The sequence below is a fragment of the Beta vulgaris genome, chromosome 7, assembly GCF_026745355.1.
Source record: "Beta vulgaris subsp. vulgaris cultivar EL10 chromosome 7, EL10.2, whole genome shotgun sequence".
Classification (NCBI taxonomy): Eukaryota; Viridiplantae; Streptophyta; class Magnoliopsida; order Caryophyllales; family Amaranthaceae; genus Beta; species Beta vulgaris.
The window spans coordinates 60240703-60263891 of record NC_079208.1 but is presented as its reverse complement, the minus strand read 5'-3'; the positions used below and the strand labels follow the sequence as shown (position 1 = coordinate 60263891).

General features: G+C 41.1%; 2 protein-coding genes across 2 annotated transcripts; both read left to right on the top strand.

The window, feature by feature from the left end:
* The first annotated feature begins 2230 nt into the window (after positions 1 to 2230).
* LOC104900305 (hypothetical protein) lies at positions 2231 to 6338 on the top strand. The gene is made up of 4 exons (XM_010687696.3): positions 2231 to 2387; positions 4102 to 4234; positions 4841 to 4879; positions 5841 to 6338. The coding sequence occupies exons 2-4, from the start codon at positions 4133 to 4135 to the stop codon at positions 6048 to 6050; spliced, it is 351 nt and encodes a 116-aa protein (XP_010685998.2). The 5' UTR covers positions 2231 to 2387; positions 4102 to 4132; the 3' UTR covers positions 6051 to 6338.
* Positions 6339 to 7370: 1032 nt separating this feature from the next.
* Positions 7371 to 23189, top strand: LOC104900304 (N-carbamoylputrescine amidase). The gene is made up of 9 exons (XM_010687695.4): positions 7371 to 7685; positions 13255 to 13303; positions 13521 to 13612; positions 14435 to 14586; positions 14732 to 14778; positions 21884 to 21917; positions 22087 to 22253; positions 22644 to 22740; positions 22839 to 23189. The coding sequence occupies exons 1-9, from the start codon at positions 7603 to 7605 to the stop codon at positions 23012 to 23014; spliced, it is 897 nt and encodes a 298-aa protein (XP_010685997.2). The 5' UTR covers positions 7371 to 7602; the 3' UTR covers positions 23015 to 23189.

The following is a 23189-nucleotide window of genomic DNA, read 5'->3' as shown; positions in this document are numbered from 1 at the left end:
ACGTCGTTAGAACTTAGAAGTAGGAATTTCTAATGTGATTTATGTTGGGATGAAATGAGAAGGTGAGGAGAGAGACTGAGAATGAGAAGCTCACCATTTTTATCAGGGGAATGAGGAGAGAGATGGAAGAGTGAAGAAATAGGGTAAATTTTTAGGGTTTGTGTTGTTTTAGGGTTTTGTTTTAATTTGGGCTGGGTTCAGTCTTTTTGGTGGGTTTGATTTTGAAGCTGGACTTGGTAGTGGGCATGGGCTCGAACTCTATTGTGAATTCCAGCCCGTAACTTTATTAGTAAGGTGAGAGAATAAAACTTGTATGCTTCAATTAGGGGTGAGCACAACCGAGTAGCCGGTCACAATTCTGGAAATTGGATCCGGATTCAGTCAGAATCGGTTTCTAAAATTTGGAACCGGAATTGTAATTGATTGGACCAGGTCCTCATTTACTGGAATTGGTCTTGGAACCAGTTGGGACCAGTTCCAACACTGGGTACACGGTTCTCTGGAAGTGTGATGTAAATTGTAAAGTAGATTTTGACTAGAGGTGACTTTCTAGAACTGGTATGGTAATCGGTAGGAATCGATTTTAGTATTGGGTATTCGGTACCCAATGGCATTCAAAAGCTAAATTGTTTTATTGTTAAGCTTAATAAAAACTAAAATAAGAACCATCGCATATTTGTATTAGTATCCATTGATATAATTTGGGCCAAACTTCTATTGACGAGCTAATAAGTTTTTAGACTAAATTATTCATCATACATAAAAAATTCCACTAGGTACTTGGTCTGAGACCTAGTTTCGTCAAGTGTCTATATTACCGAGTACCGGGTCTAAAATTTTACTACCCGTAATTGGGACCACTTGCAACCATGTCTTAAGATCTATAAACAGACCCGATCCCATCGAGACCAGTTCCAATTTGGGCCCATCGGATCCAAACGCGCCTAGGTTCGAAAACGGGTGCCCGTTTTTCTGCTCATCCCTAGCTTCAACTGTTCACACTAAAATTGTTTAGTTGGGGGTTATTTGGTTAATGGGTTATAAGAAAGGAAAAGTTGGTAGATTGATTCAATTTTTTTAATAGTTGTTTGGTTGGGGGTTTTTGTTTCTCCCTTTTTATTTCCTCTACATTATCCCAAAATCCCTCTACTTTGATTCCCCCTCCACTTAGAAACAGGGGTAAGGAAAAACCCCTTTAATCACAACTATCCCACCCAACCGCCAATACAACCCGAAATTCATCTCCATGCCGGAGAACTCACCAACATCCATTGGAAAATTTCCACCACCTCCCATCTTTTGGTGTGGTGGTGTTTGTAGGTGGTCGGGTTTTGTGGTGTTTCGTTTTCTAAATGTGTGTACATATGTAAAATGTGGTGGTTGGGGAAGGGGGTCGACGACTGCGAAGAAGGGAATGGAGTTGACAACGGCGAATAGAGGAAACGTGCTCTAAATATGAGCTTATATTTTTATATTTTTTACGAAGGATGTGAGCTTAGGTATGATGAAAGATCCCCAATCAAGAATCCCCAAGAAATTCCAAAACCATATTGTAACAAGTTATGATGAAAGATCCAATTGTTTAACCAATTTGACTATCCATCATTGATTTTTCATCGTATGTCTTTTTGAACTATAATTCATTAGATCATAATTTGTTGCACCAAATATATGATTTAGTAGGTTTTGGAATGAAGTAAAAAAAAAGACTGGTTTTCAAGTATTATCTCGAATTAGTTTGAGCCATTAATTATCTACATTTAACAAAAAAAAAAAGAAACTCATCCTACTTATACGAGGAATAGCTTTATTTGTGGGAGACATTTTTCGGATACCAAACCACCGCAGTCTATAGGTCGACAAATTATACCCTGTGCAATTAAATGTAAACTATTTTTATCTTTATGTTACTGCAAAAAAAGATTCCGCATACATTATGTGCCCGCACCACTCAACTTTTTTTTTTTTGCTAATCTAAATTTAACCAAACTTATATAAACTTATTAAATTACATCTAAACTTAAATCTATTAAATCGTATAAACTAATCTGATTTGTTTTTAAGGACGAAATATGAGGTCAACAAAACATACCGTTTAATCGTTTACCATATAATCATTTATCATATTCGGAACCAAGGATGTCTTGGCCTAGTGGTTAAGATTGAGGTGTTGTGAACGATAGGTCACAGGTTTGATTTCCCCCACCCCTTCTTTGTACTGCGTAAAGTTATTACACATTTGCACCAATATTTCCACATGACATTTGGAGTTTTGGACATACCCCATAACAAACAAAGTCATTTCGCATTTTCGCTCTTCATCTGCCATCTTGCATTTCTCATCTCTCCCTAAAAACTTCTGCAAACTACGCTCTACTTACTACTTGGTAAATCTCTTCGTTCTCACCAATTTTTTTTTTTACACCATTTTGATTTTCGTTGTCTTCTTAATCTAGCTGAATCTTTTGCATCTTAATATTTATTGGTTTTTGTTTTCAATTTCTTAGCTTAAAATTTAATTTTCTACTCCAGCTGATTTTTACTAATATTTACAGCATTGTTTCTATCACTCGAATAATCGCTTGTAATTTTTTCCTTTTCGATTGACTTTTTGATGTTATCATCGTTTTTTCACGCTTGTTGAAACGATCGTTGTTTCATTTCATTTTGTGTGGAAAAAAATGGGTTTCTGGGTCGTAATATTAGGGTTTTGTCAGTGGAATAGATGATTGATATTTGTTTTATTACTCACTCTTTTTTGTGTTTTAGCATTTTCTAGAGAAGTAGCTATTGATTTCAATTTTTTTGTCAAGTTATCATTTATGTGGTTGATAGTATGATAACTGAAGGTCTGATGTTCCCATTTTTTGTTATTTACAGGTAATTGAAATTAGGTTTTATGTACATTGAGTGGAATTTGTTAAACTTCTTGTTGAAGATACGGTGGTCTTGTTTACGCCGTGTAGGTTGTTTGTGTTTTGCTTGTAGACATTGGGTTCCGTGTTTGAGTTGTTAAGATGAGATGTTATGGGGATGTATGTATTGCTTACAATAATATACTTCCTCCGTTTCAATTTAATTGTGACACTCTTTAAATGACGAACTCGTATATAATTTTTGAGGTTCAATGTGATAGGAGAGATAGAGAGAAGTTATTATCCAAAATGAAAGTGTCACAACTAAATTGAAACTTCCTAAATTAGAAAGTGACACAACCATATTGAAACGGAGGAAGTAGTATTCTTGGGTTTTTACTTCGAAGATTGCTATTGTAGTAATGTAGTTTACTTACCATTTTATGTCTATGTATGATGAACTGCGATAGTAGTGTGTGGTACCGTGGAGGTGTGGATGCTGTTTAATGTGGATCTTATATGGTTAATCCTCTGAATGTTGACATTTCGTTGAAATTGGGTTTCCTTCTAGTGTAATTTATGACATTAAAACTTGCTTGAGGTATTGTCACAAACATATCGAAAGGTTTTGTGGGATGACAGTGAAGAAGGAATATATAATTTGTTTAATTGAGGAAGTATGCCCTATTCTGACTGACCGATTGTGATTGTTGTTTCATCACCCGTTTCCCGAACATTTTTAAGTGGCTTGTGTATTAATGTGTTTTGCATGATGTTTATTTTGTGGATTGTTGGTCCTTGGAAGGACGCTGTGGAGTTACTTGGTTTTGACAAGAATTTTAATCTGGTATTCAGAAGAGTGTTTGTTACTGTTCAGCCAGAACTTTATAGGGGTTTGTTATTCACAAGGAGTCTATATATATCAGGTGTTACTTGCACTCTCTCCCTGTAACAAGCTATCCTATCAAGTCCCAAATTATTGAACTCTTCAACAACTATCATAAGTGCAATACGCTTTTTATACTTAGGTTACTGTCATGTTATGTGGCGCTTGTGGATGTTAATGTTTGCTTGATGCTCAATTGCTTTTGAAATTTTGTGGTAATTGTTTGTAGAGCTTTCATTCAGGAAGATTTGAATAATTTTTAGCACTATATGCATTTCTTGATATATTAAAGTTACGCGATGGCATCTATGATTTTCATTGGTATGATGGTTAAATAACTCTCATGTTATCTGCTTGCAGGTTTGTTCTTGAATTGTCTACTGTGATAACCATGGCAGGAAGGATTGCTGCAAGATATGTATCTAGGAGGTTTTCAAGTGGTGGTAAGGTTCTGAGTGAGGAGGAAAAAGCTGCAGAGAATGTCTACATCAAGGTAAGTATTCTTTAAAGTTACATGGCTTAAGTGTTGTTCCTATTGGTTACTTTTGCGAGTCTTGGAAGTTGGGAAAGTGGAAACTGGAAACCACTATTGACGTGTTTCCTTCACGTGTCTTGCTCTGATGTGCATATCGATTTTTTGTTCTGATGTGCATATCGATTTTGTGCTCCGAGGTGTGAATTTCTTCGACAAACATACCCTTTTTGTGTCATGTACAACTTATCCCATATTGAAGATATGATGTCATGGTCTTTTACACAGAATTTTCATTAGTGTATTCTCTTAGATTAAGTGGAGTATAATTTTTTCAAAATTAATAAACTCATCATACAAGTTCCATCATCTCCGAATTAATATTATTGAAAATTTCAGAATAATATCTGAGTTTGATCTCAAAACTTAAGCGGGACAGTTGTGGATTAATGGTGTACGACCTTTGTGAGTTGTACTGATGAACATTTTGAGTTGAGGGGTTTATGGGGACATTGATTTGTTATATTAAGGCTGCAGAACATACTTGCTTTATAACTTTGTCTTAGTTTGTCTTTGCCTTTTAAACAGTCGTGTTATCTTCTGATAGATAATTGTTTGCCACTGCAGAAAATGGAGAAAGAGAAGTTGGAAAAGCTTGCACGTCAGGTGTGAAGATTGTACCCTTTCTCTGTTTTGAATATCCTTCTGATATGGCTAATATGAGTGTTCAGTCTAATTCCTTGGGAGTGAGACAGCATGGGGACAGTATATGTTACTTGTTCACTTCATTAACCTGTTCAAACCCTTCAAAGATCTGTGACTGTGTTCCCCGTAATACTTCCTATAATGGGGCAAGAAAGGGTGTTCTTTTTATGTCTTTTAGATAAACGGGCTGTCTGATATAGCAAGTTTACCTTATAACCTTTATTTTTTCTTTATATCATAACAAATCTCCTTTGAGGACCCTGTCTAATATTTCTCTTCCTGTAACCCTGTTATGCTTATTTATCGTTTTGATACCCACTGACCTTGATGACATCGGTATGTTTAAACTATCAGGCCTCACCCCCTACTTTTGGTATAAATTTCAGCTCATAACCGTTGCCAACTTGTTTTGTTCTTACATTTTGTAGTTCTATATCAATAATAAATGTATAATCATAAATGTTGTTGAACTATGCCTTGAATTAATTATCTGGCGCTAGGATTAACCTAGCAGGGGGTCTGGCTAATCCCTTGTGTCAATTGTTCATTAATTTTGCTTCGTTAATTGCATTTGTCACAACGAATGTTGTATAATCTATTTGCTATATCAAGTTGGTGATATTCTGGTTTCAATATCCAACCTTAGTCGTTAGGTATAAATCAATAAAATGTTATGGAACAAAAATTGTTCGTATTGGTTAGAACCTCTCGACTTTTGATATACTAAAGTCCTGTATGATTTGGATTCCCAAATTGTTAGTCAGACCAATGACTTTGCTCAATTTTCACCCACTACATGTGTCATTAGTCCTGTATTTCCAAGTCTTGCCTAATCTTGTGTATGATCTCAAGTCTCAAGTCTCTCAAGTCTCGAGTCTCATCCTTAGTAAATTGAAAGCTATCTCACACTTATTGTCCTCAGGGCCCTAAACCAACCGAGGGACAAGCAACTAGCTCAGGAGCTCCAGCAACTGAAGCTGTGAAGCCAAGTGGCCCCGACACATCAGCTCCTAAGACATCGACTGACAAGCACCGCAATTATGCCATTCTGGCGGGATTGATCACTGCTGTGGGTGCTGGAGGGTGGTACTGGAAATCTGGTTCAAAGAAGACTGAAGAAGTTCAGGACTGATTGGCTTCCTAAATGCTTTGGTTCTCTCTCTATTCTAGGGCGGTGCTTGGACATGTCTGATAAAGAATCAATGAGATTCTGTGATAAAACACTTAAGACATTTTTTTTGTTAGACATTCCCTTATCCTCTAGTTTACTTGCACATGCACTGAAGAGCTCATGAGTCATGATATACTCACTATATACACTGTTGAATGGAAATAGGTTGAGTCTCGAAGATCATCCCTTATTTGGTTATTGTGTTTGGCCGCGTGGTTGTCGTAAATCTACACTCAAGTTCCCATTTCATTGCGCTTATTTTTGATGGAGAAGCTGGGTTCATTGTTACTTCATTAGTATGCATTGTGTCATTGTGTGGATGAGTTAATTGGGACATTGTACCCAGCTTACTTTAGCATCTTATGGGTTGGTGATGGTATTTTTTATCTATGTCCTAACAGTAAGTGTTACATTTTAACTTCAAGGTTTCATAGACTTTGATAAACATTTTTTTTTGTAATATATGTGTGTTTTTTTTTTTTAAAAAGACAGCAACATGATGACTTTCATATTGCAGAAATCAACCATTAATATGTATATATCACGTTGATTAGTGAATAATGAGATGATTTTAATAACCTTTTTACATAAAGCATTTTCATATATTTTCTTAATTAAAAGATGGCGAAATATTAGTGCAAAAGTCCTTGAGTTGTTCAGTTTAAGAACAATAATGAAACAATATCTTCATTAATGAATTGATTTCATGATCTCCTAAATCAAGAAGAAAGTTCTAACCAATCGAGTTATTTCTTATTCTTATCTTTGTTTTTCTGAATATGTGATAATCATCATTGCAAAAATTGTGTACCCAATATTATGTGCAAGTTTGATTTGAAAATAAGCATCAAATTTAACTATTGTAGCATAGTTGGTATTTTGTCTATAAATGATTTTTTCCACCACAAAGACCAACATGAGTATTGTAGCATAGTTGGTTAGTGCATTAACATATCAAATGAGAGGTCATAATTTCGAGTCTTAAAACACATGATATTTGTTTGTCTTAGATTTTAGATATATATATATATAGATTTACCGCATTCCACCCACTTAATCAAATGATAACTTTCCTCTCACTCATGCAATACGATATCCTCCACTAAAGCTCTGTTCTATTGGATTGCACATAATTTGTATGAACTAAATAGAATTGAATTAAATTGAATCAAGCCAATGATATGAAAATAACTGAACTGAATTGAATTGAATTTATCTGAACAGTCTAAACTACTTTCCCATTAATTTAGTCCAAAACACCTCTCTTAAGTCTTTACTATATTCTTATTCCCTGCAAAGTAAAAGCTGGACCATTTACTGTATCAAATACCCGGTAGGCGGTAACTTCACATGGTAGTGGGCCCTTTCTCCTCAGTATCTTTACCTTCCCGTCGACCGTCGACCGTCGTAAACCGTTAACCAAGCCGACCTCCTTTTCTCTCTCCTGCACCTCATAAAAACCCCTTTCATTCTGCAGAAAGGAGGAGAGAGAAAACATACATAGCTCGCAAAAATGGAAGCAAGGAAAGTCACTGTTTCTGCTCTTCAATTCGCTTGCTCTGATGACATTTCTCTCAATCTTTCTTCCGCTGAAAGGTTCTTTCTTTATCTATGAAACTTTGCTATATAATTCTTCATTTTTTAGGTTTTATCTTTTGGTAATCGTTTCTAATATCTAATTGCTTATTACATTCAAGTGAATTTTGGATTAAATTCAGTCAAGCAATATCACAATCAGTCAGGAACTTAGAATTCAGCTCATTTTAATCACTTTCAGCAGAATTTGGTTCAATTGAGTAATACTTTAGCTGAAATGTAAATATTTAATTCGCTACATTGTTGCTTTGGGAATGAAACCAATAACTTTGACCGATTATTTTGATTTTTTTCTAAGTGAAAATATAGTCATGTGTGGTCTTGTTGGATTCGTTGATGTGTAGATTAATATTAAATTTTTATAGTTTTCACGTAATGAAATAAGAGATATTAAAAGTAAATAATGCTTTAAAATCCGTGCACAACAATGTAGCAAATAAAAAAAAGGAGGAGGTAGTATGATAGAATTCTGATATTGTAAGACCTTGTTTGGTTGACAAAACAAATCATGGGAAGTGCAAATTCCTAGGAAGTAGAAATATATGAAGTTTGGTTGGCAAAACCATGGGAATTTGCACTTCCTAGGAAGTTCTACTTCCTCCAAAATGGAGGAAGTTACTTACCTAGATCCCCCTAGGTAAGTGGAACTTCCCATGGGAAGTTCTACTTCCCATTATCAACCAGAATTTCAAATACATGGAAAAAATAACTTTCCTAGGAACTATGACTTCCTATATACAACCAAACAGGGCCTAAGTTTGTAACAAGGATTAGTGACTATGATAGTAAGACGTGTTGCCTTTTTCGAGTTGATTTTTATGTGATGAAGTGCTTAGAAGTTAAACCCCCTGGTAGCGCGAAGCTGTGGAGCTTTATTATGGCAATATTTGGGACTACAGGGGGAGGAGGGAGCTCTATTGATTTATGTTGAATTGCTTCACGTATAGTTCCTTGAACCACGTTTTCTAAATGAACTAGAGCCAATCCAAATTGATCTTGTGAGAGATGTGCTACAGAACGAATACGTTTATTTTTCAAATGATTCGTATCACCGAGTGTACCCATTCCAAATTTCATTCCAATAACTTCTGTATAGGTGAATAGGTGATTGCTTGCTGTTTGCTGATGGATATTTGCCGTCCAGATTTTAATATTTTGGACTATTTTCGAATTGTTTATTGACATTTTCCTTGCATTCCATGATAAGTGACTTTTGTGTTATGCACCATATGTTAAGAACTTGTTAATTTTTGTATTGGTATTTGATCATGTCTTACAAGCACTAATGAAACAAATTCAACAAAGTATAGTTAGAAAAGTATAATATTTGACATGCAAGATTTACGTGGAAAATGCTCATTAAGTGGGAAAAAACCCACATACTATGATAAGCAAACCAAATCTAGAATGATGGAGAAAGACTACATCAAATAATTCTCAAAGGAGCATAAATGCACAAGGAGGATGAAATTGATGAAAATCTTTTAATATCTCTATCTACAATGTAAGTGTCAAAATTCTCTTAAGCTTGAGGAGAATTGAAACAGCAAAGGTGTGTGTTTGGATGTGTGTCTTTAGGTTAGAATAGGCCTTGGAAATAAATATATGAAGTTCCCATAATCTAGCCTCTAAATAATATAGAGAAAACTGATGAGCAATAAGAGTTTTGGGATGCAAATATAACATGGTCCAAGTCAGGAGCGCTTGGACAGAGCAGAGAACTTGAAGCATCAATCTCAACAATAACTTAAATGGCTCATGATATATCATTAGTATATTGAGGTAACTAGTTACATTACATTGCTATTCTAAAGTGATTTAAACTTATAATTCAAAAAGTTGCTTAAAGACAATATCGAATAGAGGGAGTAGTTATGCATATTATCCCTTGTTTGCGAACTCAGTTGCAACATTGTAGAAGCTACATTTTGAGTTACTTGACCTGTTATTTGCTTAACAGACAATGTGCTTGACTTGCCATATGTATATCTTGGTGTGGCACTATTATTTTTAAATTTCAGGAATATGTTTGTTATTTCTTTTTCAAAAATAGAATTATGTTGAATTGAAGATAAGAAGTAGCCTTGTAGATCATCTTCCTTAAGTAGAATGCTTGCTTTTGTTCTTTAATCTTAAAAATATTCCAGCCCTTCTAAGAGATATCATGTCATCTAGTAGGGTGGATTGTCAAACAATGCAGAAGCCTTATTTTGTCTTTATTAATTATTATCCTAATCGGGAAACAATCAGACTATGGTTTGGATATCTGCTGTTCCACATTGTTGAGGAAGCATGTCGTGAAGCTATGAGCTCTGTTCTTATCATAAATTGCTGAATTTGTATGCTTAAAATGGATTATGTATAGATAATCCTGCTATATAGTGTATAACAATAAGATTGGAGGAGGTTGGCCAGAAGTGTGTTGAGAATTCATGACCAGCCTGAAGCTTGAAACCTATATGCTAGAGTTACTCTAACTCAAATTCCAGATCACCAGTAAACTGGTAAAACCATGACCCTTTTGACCTTGTTGAAATACTTGAACTGCATATATAATTAGTAATGGTTAACTGAAAGTAACGAACAATGTTAAATGAAAGTAACGAACTGCAAATTTTTTTAAGAAATGAAAGAAGAAGATGAAGGTGAGAGATAAGATAGAAATTTTGTATCGATTTTCAGTAACTTCCTGCCCACAATATTCTAAGATTTCGAGTGGCTCTAAATAATTGTTAAGGTAATTGATAGTCGCATAAACAATATTCCAATGCACTCCTCTCTCATCTTTTCCCCCCTTGTCTACAATCACATCTACTGCATTACCTCCCCACCATCTAACTGACTTGCCAAGTCATGCAACCCTGACAGAATTACAGAGAGTTGCCAGTAATACCCTTCTTCTCACACTTGGACTATGTGACGTGTATGGGATGCTTAACACTAAAGAACTGATAAGTTAATAGGAGGGTTTTGTCAGTTTTTTATTTCACTGGAACTTAGTACCTGAAGTTTGACTTTCTAAGGAAGATTACAGAAGTCTGGTACTTGGATGAACAAATCTTATGGATCTTTAAGTTCGATGGTTTTTGACTAATCATTCTTCACATGAGTGGGTGACAGGGAGGGTTTAGTCAGTAAAATTTCTGATGCTTGCCTTATTGCAAAGTGCAAATTATCTGAGTGCCCCTGTTTAGCCACCCTGAAATTTATCATCAAGTCCATTACTTCCCTCTCTTAGTTTTCCCTCTCTTCTTTCCAATCTTAGAAAATAGTGCACAAACAATTTGAGGTAACAAATTTATTGTACCATGGGATATTTTCTTATCACAAAAAAATCACAAGGGGAGAGGGTAAGAAGACAGAACGAAAAGAAAACAAGGAAGAAAAACGAATCCAATATATTGAGAATATCTTTAATTATCTTCTTTTTTTTTTTTTTGGGGGGGGGGGAGAGAGGGTGGGCCAGTGGAGTTATATAGCCTTCTGAGGCAGACATCATGGAAGAACAGGGAAGAGCTTTTGGTGTAAATCTGGTTGGGAAATAAAGATGGGGCAGTTGGTAGCATATCCATCCTGTTCCTGGAGTCTAAGGATTGAGACCTCATGGGGTAGGGGGGTGGGATATACGGAGGCATCAACTGTTTCCACCTCAGCAGACGTAGGCAGCCCGACCTCAGGCCCAGCCTTCTGTGTAAAGAACAAAGAATCTTGGTTGGGTTAGGTCAATGTTAGCATATCCATCCTGTTCCTGGAGTCTAAGGATTGAGACCTCATGGGGTAGGGGGGGTGGGATATACGGAGGCATCAACTGTTTCCACCTCAGCAGACGTAGGCAGCCCGACCTCAGGCCCAGCCTTCTGTGTAAAGAACAAAGAATCTTGGTTGGGTTAGGTCAATGTTGGTGACGACTACAAAGGAACTATGTAGAGAAGGATACTACGGAATAAGGAAGGGCTTATAAGAAACTAGAGGAAATGAGTCAAGACTCAAGAGCTCCATCCTGTTCCTGGAGTCTAAGGATTGAGACCTCATGGGGTAGGGGGGTGGGATATACGGAGGCATCAACTGTTTCCACCTCAGCAGACGTAGGCAGCCCGACCTCAGGCCCAGCCTTCTGTGTAAAGAACAAAGAATCTTGGTTGGGTTAGGTCAATGTTGGTGACGACTACAAAGGAACTATGTAGAGAAGGATACTACGGAATAAGGAAGGGCTTATAAGAAACTAGAGGAAATGAGTCAAGACTCAAGAGCCATGAGGGATATTTATGTCCTTGTAGAAGTAAAGTAACTTAACCAAGAGAATAACTTCAATTGACGAAAAAGATATATTTAAAGTTTGCTTTTATCAACTATTGATGTAATAGAGCTAGAATGGGTTATAAAGCAGAAGATTGGTGGAAATCAGCTATAAAAATGTTGTGAATTTTAAAAGGATAAAGGCAAGGCTGGCCCTTTAACCCTGGATGTCAGTTGCTCAACAGGGGATGCAGTTACTCTCGGTCAAAACCTGCATTAAACTGATTAGATCTTGACCCATGAACGATGTGATCAGCAAACATTTAGGCTGTGTTATTCTTACTTGAATACCCTGAAGTTTATTCATTTTAACTGAAACAAACTTGTCTGAACTTAAACTTTGTTGTGTTCGCCTGAACTTATCAGTTGTGGATTGAACTTGAGTAGTCCTTATGTGAACTTCTTGGAACTTATTTTTCTTGAAACTAATTTTTTAAAATCAATAGAGCGAAGTTATTAGCCTTGACCTAAACTAGTCTGAAGTCTGAAATTAGTGAATTATTAGTTATAATTGTGCACTTATAGCCCTTGATTTGAATATATTAGCTTTTAACTGAAACTTTAAACTACACTGGAGATATTAGTCGTGAACTGAATCTGTTTTGAAGGTGAAACGAGTGCACTGTAAATAATGTAAAAGAGAGAAATTTGTGTGCATATGTAGCAAACTGGTTTGAAATTCAAGTTCTCTATTATCATGCATCAATGCTCTCTTTGTGCCAATTGATTTCATTAAGGGACGCAATACATGTATTCAACTTCCTTCCATTTCTTTCACCCATGTGGTGTCTCCTGATCAGTTCACATTGCAGACATAAGGGATTTGAGGGTCTGAGGTTGACAATTGCATGTGTCCATGCAGTTTCGCTTATGTATAGGGTTGTGGTAAGATAATTTGCTTGTGGTAGGTGACATCTGAGGCTGTGTAGTGATACCCTGCAGTTTTTAGAAGCGTGTTCCCAGCCTTTCCTTTACTTGGCAATCAATAATTGAAAAAATTGCTGATTTTTATCTTATTGCTGCATCCCCATTTTGTGGCTATCTTAAAGATAGTAATTCCTGATCTTATTCTTCCTCTAGGTTTCATCCGTTATTGTTCATCTGAGCTTCATTTGCGATGCAGAATATGACTTTTAGTTCTATTTTGTTGGCTACTTCTGAGTTTTTCAACTGTAATGGGAGACGTGAAAAAAGTGCCATCATTTGTTTGAATGGTTCTTTGTGGTTTGGTTTGCTGTGTTTAACTCTTTGTATTGTTTTACCTGTTTTGCAGGCTAGTGAGAGCTGCTCATAAAAAGGGTGCAAACATTATTCTTATCCAGGTGCATAATTTTGGGCATGTGATGGTTCTTAAAGAAGTTTTTTTGGTATCTTGCATTTCTGTGTGGATATTTAGTCACCATTGTGTAGATTTAAAAATTAATCTAGTACTATTGAGGGCTGTACTCCCCCACCCAAAGTTTATTTTTGTGAGGCACATCTCGTTCCATCCTTCAAATAAGTATGTGGTATGCTATAAGCTTTTCTTTTATATTCCAGGAACTCTTTGAAGGGTATTACTTTTGTCAAGCACAGAGGGAAGATTTCTTCCAGCGAGCCAAACCGTACAAGGGCCATCCAACAATTGTGAGGTGACGTCATTTTCATTGAAAATTTTAGAGAAAGTCACCATGTACATGAAACCAAATTTTTATCTTTCTTGTTGAGGCTTAGATATATCTTTACTTTTAGTGTCATGTTATTGGTACTATTGTGGAGGCATAAAATGATTTTATGTTTATGGTGCAAATCGATTCTAAAAGCACTATGTAAACTCAGAAACTTTTGGGTAAGGTTGTTCAGAACCAATTTGCAACCCAATCCGTTTCTTCGCAGTTTAGATTGGTTTGCAATTTCAAAATTTTGGGTTGGTTTGTGATTTCAATCACCATGGTTTGTGGTTTGGGTTGAGTTTGAATCTTTGTGAATCCAAACCGCACCATCAACCGCAACTATTTAGATGAACTATTTACTGGGTTTTCGACAACTTTTTACCACATATTTTAATCATTTATGCGTTATATTTCCAACAATAGCAAATTAACTGTTTTCCAACAACAAGTTTATAGTAACACTACAGAAACTCCGCCAGAGTCCATTAACATAAAAAACAAACATCTTGATTCTTAGATAAGAAAACTCATATCGCGGATGAATAAATGGTTAAACTGGAGTGCACCAAACCGTTTCATGTGGTGTTGTTTGGATTGGTTTGGGCAAAAGTGCGGTGTGGTTTTGTTTGGAAAAATGTCAAACAACATGTTTGCGGTTTGGTTTGGGTTATATCCCAAACCTCACCAACCCAACCCAACCCAGTTTTGGGAGCATTTATAAGTTCTTTTTAGAGAATACAGTGTTGTCATCTGGATAGTTAAAATTAAAAGGTGCAACATGTGGTTATTGACACTTGACAGGATGCAGAAACTAGCAAAAGAGCTGGGGGTAGTGATACCAGTTAGTTTCTTTGAAGAGGCAAACAATGCTCATTATAATTCGGTTGCGGTTATTGATGCTGATGGAACTGATCTTGGGATTTATCGCAAGTCTCATATACCAGATGGACCAGGTATTTGGGATCTGCATATTCTCTTTTCTTTCTTTTCCCCTTCCGTTTACTGCTACCTGTCAGGGTATTAGATGGTTTTCATGGTATGATGTTTTATATGTATTGTTTGATTTATCATCTTAAGTTTCCTTTTCTCTTCCTTCAGGTTATGAGGAGAAATTCTATTTCAATCCTGGTGATACTGGCTTCAAGGTGGGTACTTGCTCTCTTGTTGGAAGTTTATGCCTAGTTTGGTGCTTACATGTTTGATATCTGATGCGGTGGCAGATTCAGGAATTTAGAGATGGGGGTGTGAATACAAGCTCATGTACTGATTTATTTAGTTATGTGTTTATATTATTAATTAGGACCCTAGAGTTTAGAAATTTCACATTTAACACCGAAAAGAAAATTTTAACAATGATTGATACAAGTCGTGTAACTATGTAAGTCAAATGAGTGGAAAGGAAACAATAATTTTCAAAACAAATTGATTCAAAGTATATAAAGGGAGGATTAGAGGTGGTGGAAAGGGTAAATTACTAAAATGCTTTCTAGCAATTTTGATCCAGGTACTTACACATGCACTAAAGATAAATTTTCCGCCATCCTTACGGAGTTAATTTTATAGTAACTTTTACTTCCTCCGTTTAACATTTCCCACTTTTGGCAATTCTCTATTACTCGCAGTGGTTTCATTTTTAGCAATATGTGATCTCTTTCTCTCTCCTAGCACATGGGGTTCTCTTTTTATCTTTCTCTATCTCTCTCCTCTCCTCTCCTTGGTCCTTGTGCAAATCCAAACATTGCAAGTAAAAAAAGCACCGGAAGTATTTCGTTAAGGAGGAAGAAAGACCAAATTCTTCTTGGCAGTTCTAAACCAGGAACTCACGTATACCCAGATGATCAATCTGTTGCCTACCTTACCATTAAGACAACTATTGACTTCTGCAATTTTTTTTTAAAACTATCTTTTAGAGTGATCCATGGGGTGCCTCCCAGGGCCATGGGAGGCCCTTTGAAGGCACACTCGTGCCGTGGAAGGGTCATATGATGCTGTTCGGAGGCCCTCCTAGGCCTACCTAGGTTCGTGCCAAGCGAGCCAAAGGAAGGCAAATGAAGGTTTGAGGCCCCATGGGAATCCTCAGGCATCCCGGGGACCCTAGGGAGGTCCGGGACGAAAAACTCGCCGGGCCTCGGGAAGTCGGAAAATGACCCGAAAACTGGAAAAATCAGAAATTATAGTACACGAATCCGGGCGCCCGCAAGGCCCAGGCACCGGTACCCATGGGATGCCTCCCAAGGCCCTGGGAGGCCCTTTGAAGGCAAACTCATGCCGTGTAAGGGTCATGTGGGTCCGTTCGGAGGCCCTCCTAGGCCTAGCTAGGGTCGTGCCAAGGGAAAGCAAAAGTGCGAAGGAAATGAAGGTCTGAGGCCCCATTGGGAATCCTCAGGCACCCCGGGGACCCTAGGGAGGTCAGGGATGAGAAAACTCGCCGGGCCCGGGGAAGTCGGAAAATGGCTCGAAAACGGGAAAAATTGTGGATTATTATACACGAATCCGGGAGCCCGCACGACCCAGGCACCGGTGCCCATGGGGTGCCTCCCAGGGCCATGGATGGCCCTTTGAAGGCACACTCGTGCCATGGAAGGGACTTGTGGTGTTGTTCGGAGGCCCTCCTAGGCCTAGTTAGGGTCGTGACAAGCGAGCCAAGGAAAGGCAAAAGTGGGAAGGAAATGAAGGTATGAGGCCCCATGGGGAATCCTCAGGCACCCCTGGGGAATGGGGATCCTAGGGAGGTCCGGGACGAAATAACACGCCGGGCCTCGGGAAGTCGAAAATGGCCGAAAGACTGGAAAAATCGTGGATTATAGTACACATATCCAGGCTTCCGCGGGGCCGAGGCACCGGTGCCCATGGGGTGCCTCCCAAGGCCATTGCAAGCCCTTTGAAGGCACACTCGTGCCGTGGAAGGGTCATGTGGAGCCGTTCGGAGGCCCTCCTTGGCCTAGCTAAGGTCATGCCAAGCGAGCCAAGGGAAGGCAAAAGTGGGAAGGAAATGAAGGTCTGAGGCCCCATGGGGAATCCTCAGGTACCCCGGGACCCTAGGGAGGGCTGAGATGAAAAACTCGCTGGGGCTCGGGAAGTCGAAAAATGGCTCGAAAACTGGAAAAATCGTGGATTATACTACACGAATCCGGGCGCTCGCGGGAACCGGGCAATGGTTCCCATGGGGTGCGTCCCAGGGTCATGGAAACCCCTTTGAAGGCACACTCGTGCCGTGGAAGAGTCACGTGGTGCCATTCGGAGGCCCTCCTAGGCCTAGCTAGGGTCGTGCCAAGCGAGCCAAGGGAAGGCAAAAGTGGGAATGAAATGTAAGTCTGAGGCCCCATGGGCAATCCTCAGGCACCCCGGTGACCCTACGGAGGTCCGGGACGGAAAAACTCGTCGGGCTTAGGGAAGTCGAAAAATGGCCCGAAAACTGGAAAAATCGTGGATTAATATGGGCTCGACGGGGCTCGGGCACCGATGCCCCTGTCCCAGGGCCGTTGGAGGCACACTCGTGCCATGGAAGTGTCATGTGGGGCCGTTCGTAGGCCCTCCTAGGCTTACCCAGGGTCGTGCCAAGCGAGCCAAGGGAAAGAAAAAGTGCGAAGGAAATGAAGGTCTGAGGCCCCATGGGGAATCCTGAGGCACCCCGGGGACCCTAGGGAGGTCAGAGATGAGAAAACACGCCGGGCCTAAGGAAGTCGGAAAATGGTTAGAAAACTGGAAAAATTCGTGGATTATAGTACACGAATCCGGGCGCCCGCAGGGCCGAGGCACCGGTGCCCATGGGGTGCCTCCCAGGGCCATGGAAGGCTCTTTGAAGGCACACTCGTGCCGTTGAAGGGTCATGTGGTGCCATTCGGAAGCCCCCCTCGGCCTAGCTAGGGTCGTCCCAAGTGAGCCAAGGGAAAGCAAAAGTGGGAAGGAAATGAAGGTCTGAAACCCCATGGGAATCCTCAGGCATCACGGGGACCCTAGGGAGGTCCGAGATCAGAAAACACGTCGAGCCTTGGGAAGTCGAAAATGCCCCAAAAATTGGAAAAATCGTGGATTATACTATACGAATCTCCCACAGGCGAGGCACTGGTGCCCATGGGGTTCCTCCCAGGGCCATGGGAGGCCCTTTGAAGGCACACTTGTGCCATGGGAGGGTCATGTTGTGCCGTTCGGAGGCCCTCCTAGGCCTAGTTAGGGTCGTGCCAAGCGAGTCAAGGGAAGATAAAAGTGGGAAGGAAATGAAGGTATGACGCCCCATGGGGAATCCTCAGATACCTCGGGGATGCTAGGGAGGTCGGGGACAAAGAAACACGCTAGGCCTTGGGAAGTCGAAAATGGCCCGAAAACTGGAAAAATCGTGGATTATACTACACGAATCTGGGCGCACTACACGAATCCAGGCGCTCGCGGGGCCCGGGCACGGGTACCCATGGGGTGCCTCCGAGGGCCATGGAAGGCCCTTTGAAGGCACACTCGTGCCGTGGAAGAGTCACGTGGTGCTGTTTAGAGGCCCTCATAAGCCTAGCTAGGGTCGTGCCAAGCAAGCCAAGGGAAGGCAAATGTGGGAAAGAAATGACAGTCGGAGACCCCATGGGGAATCCTCAAGTACCTCGAGGACCCTACAGAGATCCGGGACGAAAAAAGTCGTCGGGCCTAGGGACGTTGGAAAATGGTCCGAAAATTGGAAAAATCGTGGATTATAGTACATGAATCTGGGCTCGACGGGGCCCGGGCACCGATGCCCATGGGGGCCTCCAAGGGTTGTTGGAGGCCCTTTGAACGCACACTTGTGCCCTAGAAAGGTCATGTGGTGTCGTTTGGAGGCCGTCCTAGGCCTAGCTAGGGTCGTGCCGAGCGAGGCCAAGGAAGACAAAAGTGGGAAGGAAATGAAGGTCTGAGGCCCCATGGGGAATCCTCAGGCATCCCGGGGACCCTAGGGAGTTCCGGGACGAAAAAACTCATCGGGTCTCGGGAAGTCGGCAAATGGCGCGCTGGAAAAATCGTGGATTATAGTACATGAATGCGGGCGCCCGCGGGACCCAGGCACCGGTGCCCATGGGTTCCCTCCCAGGGCCGTGGGAGGCCCTTTGTAGGCACACTCGTGTCGTGGAAGGTTCATGTGGGGCCATTCGGAGGCGCTCCTAGGCCTAGCTAGGGTCGTGCCAAGCGAGCCAAGGGAATGAAAAAGTGGGAAGGAAATGTAGGTCTGAGGCCCTATGGGGTATCCTGAGGCACCCGGGGGACCCTAGGGAGGTCCGAGATGAGAAAACACGCCGGGCCTGGGGAAGTCGGAAAATGGCCCGAAAACTGGAAAATTCGTGGATTATAGTACACGAATCCGGGCGCCCGCAGGCCCCATGCACCAGTTCTCATGTGGTGCCTCCCAGGGCCATGGAAGGCCCTTCGAAGGCGCACTCGTGCCGTTGAAGGGTCATGTGGTGCCATTCGGAGGCCCCCTTGGCCTAGCTAGGGTCGTGCCAAGCGTGCCAAGGGAAAGCAAAAGTGGGAAGGAAATGAAGGTCTGAGGCCCCATGGGGAATCCTTAGGGTGTGGTCCGGGATGAGAAAACACGCCGGGATTCGAAAAGTAGAAAATGGCCCGAAAGCTGGAAAAATCGTGGATTATAGTACACGAATCCAGGCTCCCGCGGGGACGAGGCACCAGTACCCATGGGGTGCCTCCCAGGGCCATGGGAGGCCCTTTGAAGGCACACTCGTGCCATGGAAGGGACTTGTGGTGCCGTTCGGAGGCCCTCTTAGGCCTAGTTAGGGTCGTGACAAGCGAGCCAAGGAAAGGCAAAAGTGGGAAGGAAATGAAGGTCTGAGGCCCCATGGGGAATCCTCAGGCATCCTGGGGATCCTAGGGAGGTCCGGGACGAAATAACACGCCGGGCCTCGGGAAGTCGAAAATGGCCGAAAGACTGGAAAAATCGTGGATTATAGTACACGTATCCAGGCTTCCGCGGGGCCGAGGCACCGGTCCCCATGGGGTGCCTCCAAGGCCATTGCAAGCCCTTTGAAGGCACACTCGTGCCGTGGAAGGGTCATGTGGAGCCGTTCGGAGGCCCTCCTTGGCCTAGCTAAGGTCATGCCGAGCGAGCCAAGGGAAGGCAAAAGTGGGAAGGAAATGAAGGTCTGAGGCCCCATGGGGAATCCTCAGGTACCCCGGGACCCTAGGGAGGGCCGGGATGAAGAACTCGCCGGGGCTCGAAAAGTTGGAAACTGGCCCAAAAACTGGAAAAATCGTGGATTATAGTACACGAATTCGGGCGCTCGCGGGACCCGAGCACCGGTTCCCATGGGGTGCCTCCCAGGGCCATGAAAGGCCCTTTGAAGTCACACTCGTGCCGTGGAAGGGTCATGTGGTGCCGTTCGGAGGCCCCGCTAGGCTAAGCTAGGGTCGTGCCAAGCGAGCCAAAGGAAGGCAAAAGTGGGAAGGAAATGAAGGTCTGAGGCCCCATCGGGAATCCTTAGGCACCCCAGGGACGATAGGGAGGTCTGGGACGAAAAAAACTCGTCGCGCCTCGAGAAGTCTGAAAATGGCCTCAATACTTGAAAAATCGTGGATTATTGTACATGAATTTGGGCGTGCGCCACGCCCAGGCACCGATTCCCATGGGGGTCTGCCAGGGCCGTGGGAGGTCCTTTGAAGGCACACTTGTGTTGTGGAAGGGTCATGTGGTGCCGTTCGGAGGCTCTCCTAGGCCTAGCTAGGGTCGTGCCGAGCGAGTTAAGGGAAGGGAAAAGTGGGAAGGAAATGAAGGTCTGGGGCTCCATGGGGGATCCTCAGGCACCCCGGGGACCCTAGGGAGTTCTGGGACGAAAAAATTCGCTGGGCCCTGGGAAGTCGGAAAATGCCCGAAAATTGGAAAAATCGTAGATTATAGTACATGAATCCGAGCGCTCGCGGGGCCCGGGCACTGATGCCCATGGGGGCCTCCTAAGGAGGCCCTTGAAGGCACACTCGTGCTGTGGAAGGGTCATGTGGTGCCGTCTGGAGGCCCTCCTAAGCCTAGCTAGGGTCGTGCCGAGTGAGCTAAGGGAAGGCAAAAGTGGACAGGGAATGAAGGTCTGAGGAATTCGGGGGATCATCCGGCACGTGGGGAGGCTTTGAAGTTTTTTCGGAGGCGTGAATTATTTTCCAAGTATTTTCCCCTATATTTCACTTTTTTTGGCCTATTTTTGCCCATTTCCCGTCAAAATGCATTAATTTTTGAAAAAAAAATATGTAAATTAAGTACACGTCGAAACATATTTTTCAAGATTTTTCCAGAACTTTCCCAAATTACCCTCTATTTTTCTCTATTTTTCGCCTTATTTGGCCCATTTTCCACATAAAATATGATTCTTTCCAGAAAAAAAAAAAAACGTAAATTAAGTATACGTCGCAAAGTATTTTTACAGATTTTTCCCTATTTTCCCTCTTTTTTTCGTTATTTTCTCTAATTTTCGCCACATTTAGCCCATTTTCCACAAAAAAAAAAAAAAATGATTTTTTTCCAGAAAAAAAATACCTAAAAAAACTTCATGTCATATATAGTGGATTCATGAAAAAAATACTGGGCACTATCATATCATTTTCGTGAGTAAAAGGCCATGTGATTCTACTGTCAAAAGTGTGTTCATTGGGAAAATAGCCCTTTTTTCCACTAAACCTCTTTAGGGGATAGTGATTGGTGATGCTCTAGGCCTCCCCATGGGCCATGGCTGCTTGGTGTTTGGTGCTTGCACCTTGCACGGTGCCCTTGTGGTGCATGAAACATGTATCAACTTTAAGGTCAGCTATGATCTAAGTTCCATCTTTTGGCTTGTCTCTTGAAGGATGTGTTTGTGAGTTTGATATGCCACATGCAATTTGAATTATAGTGTTGTGTTATTGTTACTTTCTGAATGTTAGGAAAGAAAATAGTTTATTAACTTCATGCGTGATCACGATCAGAAGGTCAAATGAAGAAAATCTCAAGTAAGAGTGACATTGAAGTTTTCTTGTTTAAAATACATGTTGCATCTGTTTGTACCTGTAAACCAAACTCCTAAGGCAAAATAAGCACAAGGAAAGAGCAATAGACCAGTCACCAGACCAACCTACAAAAACGAAACGGTCACAGAATTCCATCTCGATCTCATAGATACCTATCGAATTCTGTGGAAAGCCGTATTCGGTGAAAGTCTTGTATGTTCGGTTTGGAGTGTTTTTGGCTTTTGTATCTTCTTATCATGCTTATCATCCACTGTGACACTTATGAACTCCCTTTGTAAATTTGGGCTGCAGGTGTTCCAAACTAAATTTGCCAAAATTGGAGTTGGTAAGTTAATTTTCTCGGCATATGTATTTTTTCCAAACTTTAGTTGGGCATATGCATATAGCCTTCTGATTCCATACGTCTTGGATTTTCATCGTGGAATGCATGGTTTCAGAATGGCAAGTGAAACCTTTTGCAGCCTTCCAATAATCTCCTGTATTGATGTTTGCAGGAATCTGCTGGGATCAGTGGTTCCCAGAGGCGGCTCGAGCCATGGTACTTCAAGGTGCAGAGATATTGTTCTACCCTACAGCAATCGGTTCTGAACCCCAAGATGATGGACTTGATTCTCGTGATCATTGGAAGCGAGTGATGCAGGGACATGCTGGCGCTAATGTGGTACACCAGCTTATGCGATTTAGTACCTAATTTTTGCTTTTTCTGATCGCAAGTTATTGCGATTCCTGTTCTGGTGTGATGTTCTTATATTTTTCCAGTCTCCTGACCTGTCAGTATATTTTTTTGTAGTAATTGTTATCATGTTATATCTTTTCCGTAGTCCATTGAGGGTTGATGAAACATAGGAAGTGGTTTTTAATCCTTCTTCATTGAAGATTTCCTAGTTACTGCGTCCTTTTTTGCCGTGTTGGTGAATATGTAAATTGATTGTTTGTGTTTAGATTAGGACATTTGAGTCTTAGATATCTCTTTGAGAGACGATGTTGAAGTTGCTTTTACTTCAGCTGTCCAGCATTGATAAGAATTGGTATACATAATTGATGACTCCAGGTACCATTAGTGGCTTCAAATCGCATTGGAAAAGAAACAATTGAGACAGAGCATGGTAAAAGTGAGATCACCTTTTATGGGAACTCCTTCATAGCAGGTATTCAATCATTTGTGAAACCTCCTTTCACTATTATTTAATTATATGTTTTGAGCTATTATTAAATAACTTCTTGAACTTGATTTCTTCTTTTATAGGTCCCACTGGAGAGATTATTGCTGTTGCTGATGACAAAGAGGAAGCAGTTCTTGTTGCTCAATTTGACTTGGAGAAACTAAAGTACAAGAGATGTAGCTGGGGAGTATTTCGGGATCGCCGTCCAGAGTTATACAAGGTGCTCCTAACATTGGATGGTGGCAATACCCATTCTTGAATTTCCTTTTCTTTAAATGAATAAAATTAGTGAAACCCGCTTATAAGAGGCGGTTAATCTTAACAAATTTTTAAATGTTTCACAAGTGACATCATGTGATAAACATAAAGTTGATCCTTTCAGGGGTTTCTTATACTTAGAAATGATCACCGGATGAGCAATCTTCACATTCAAA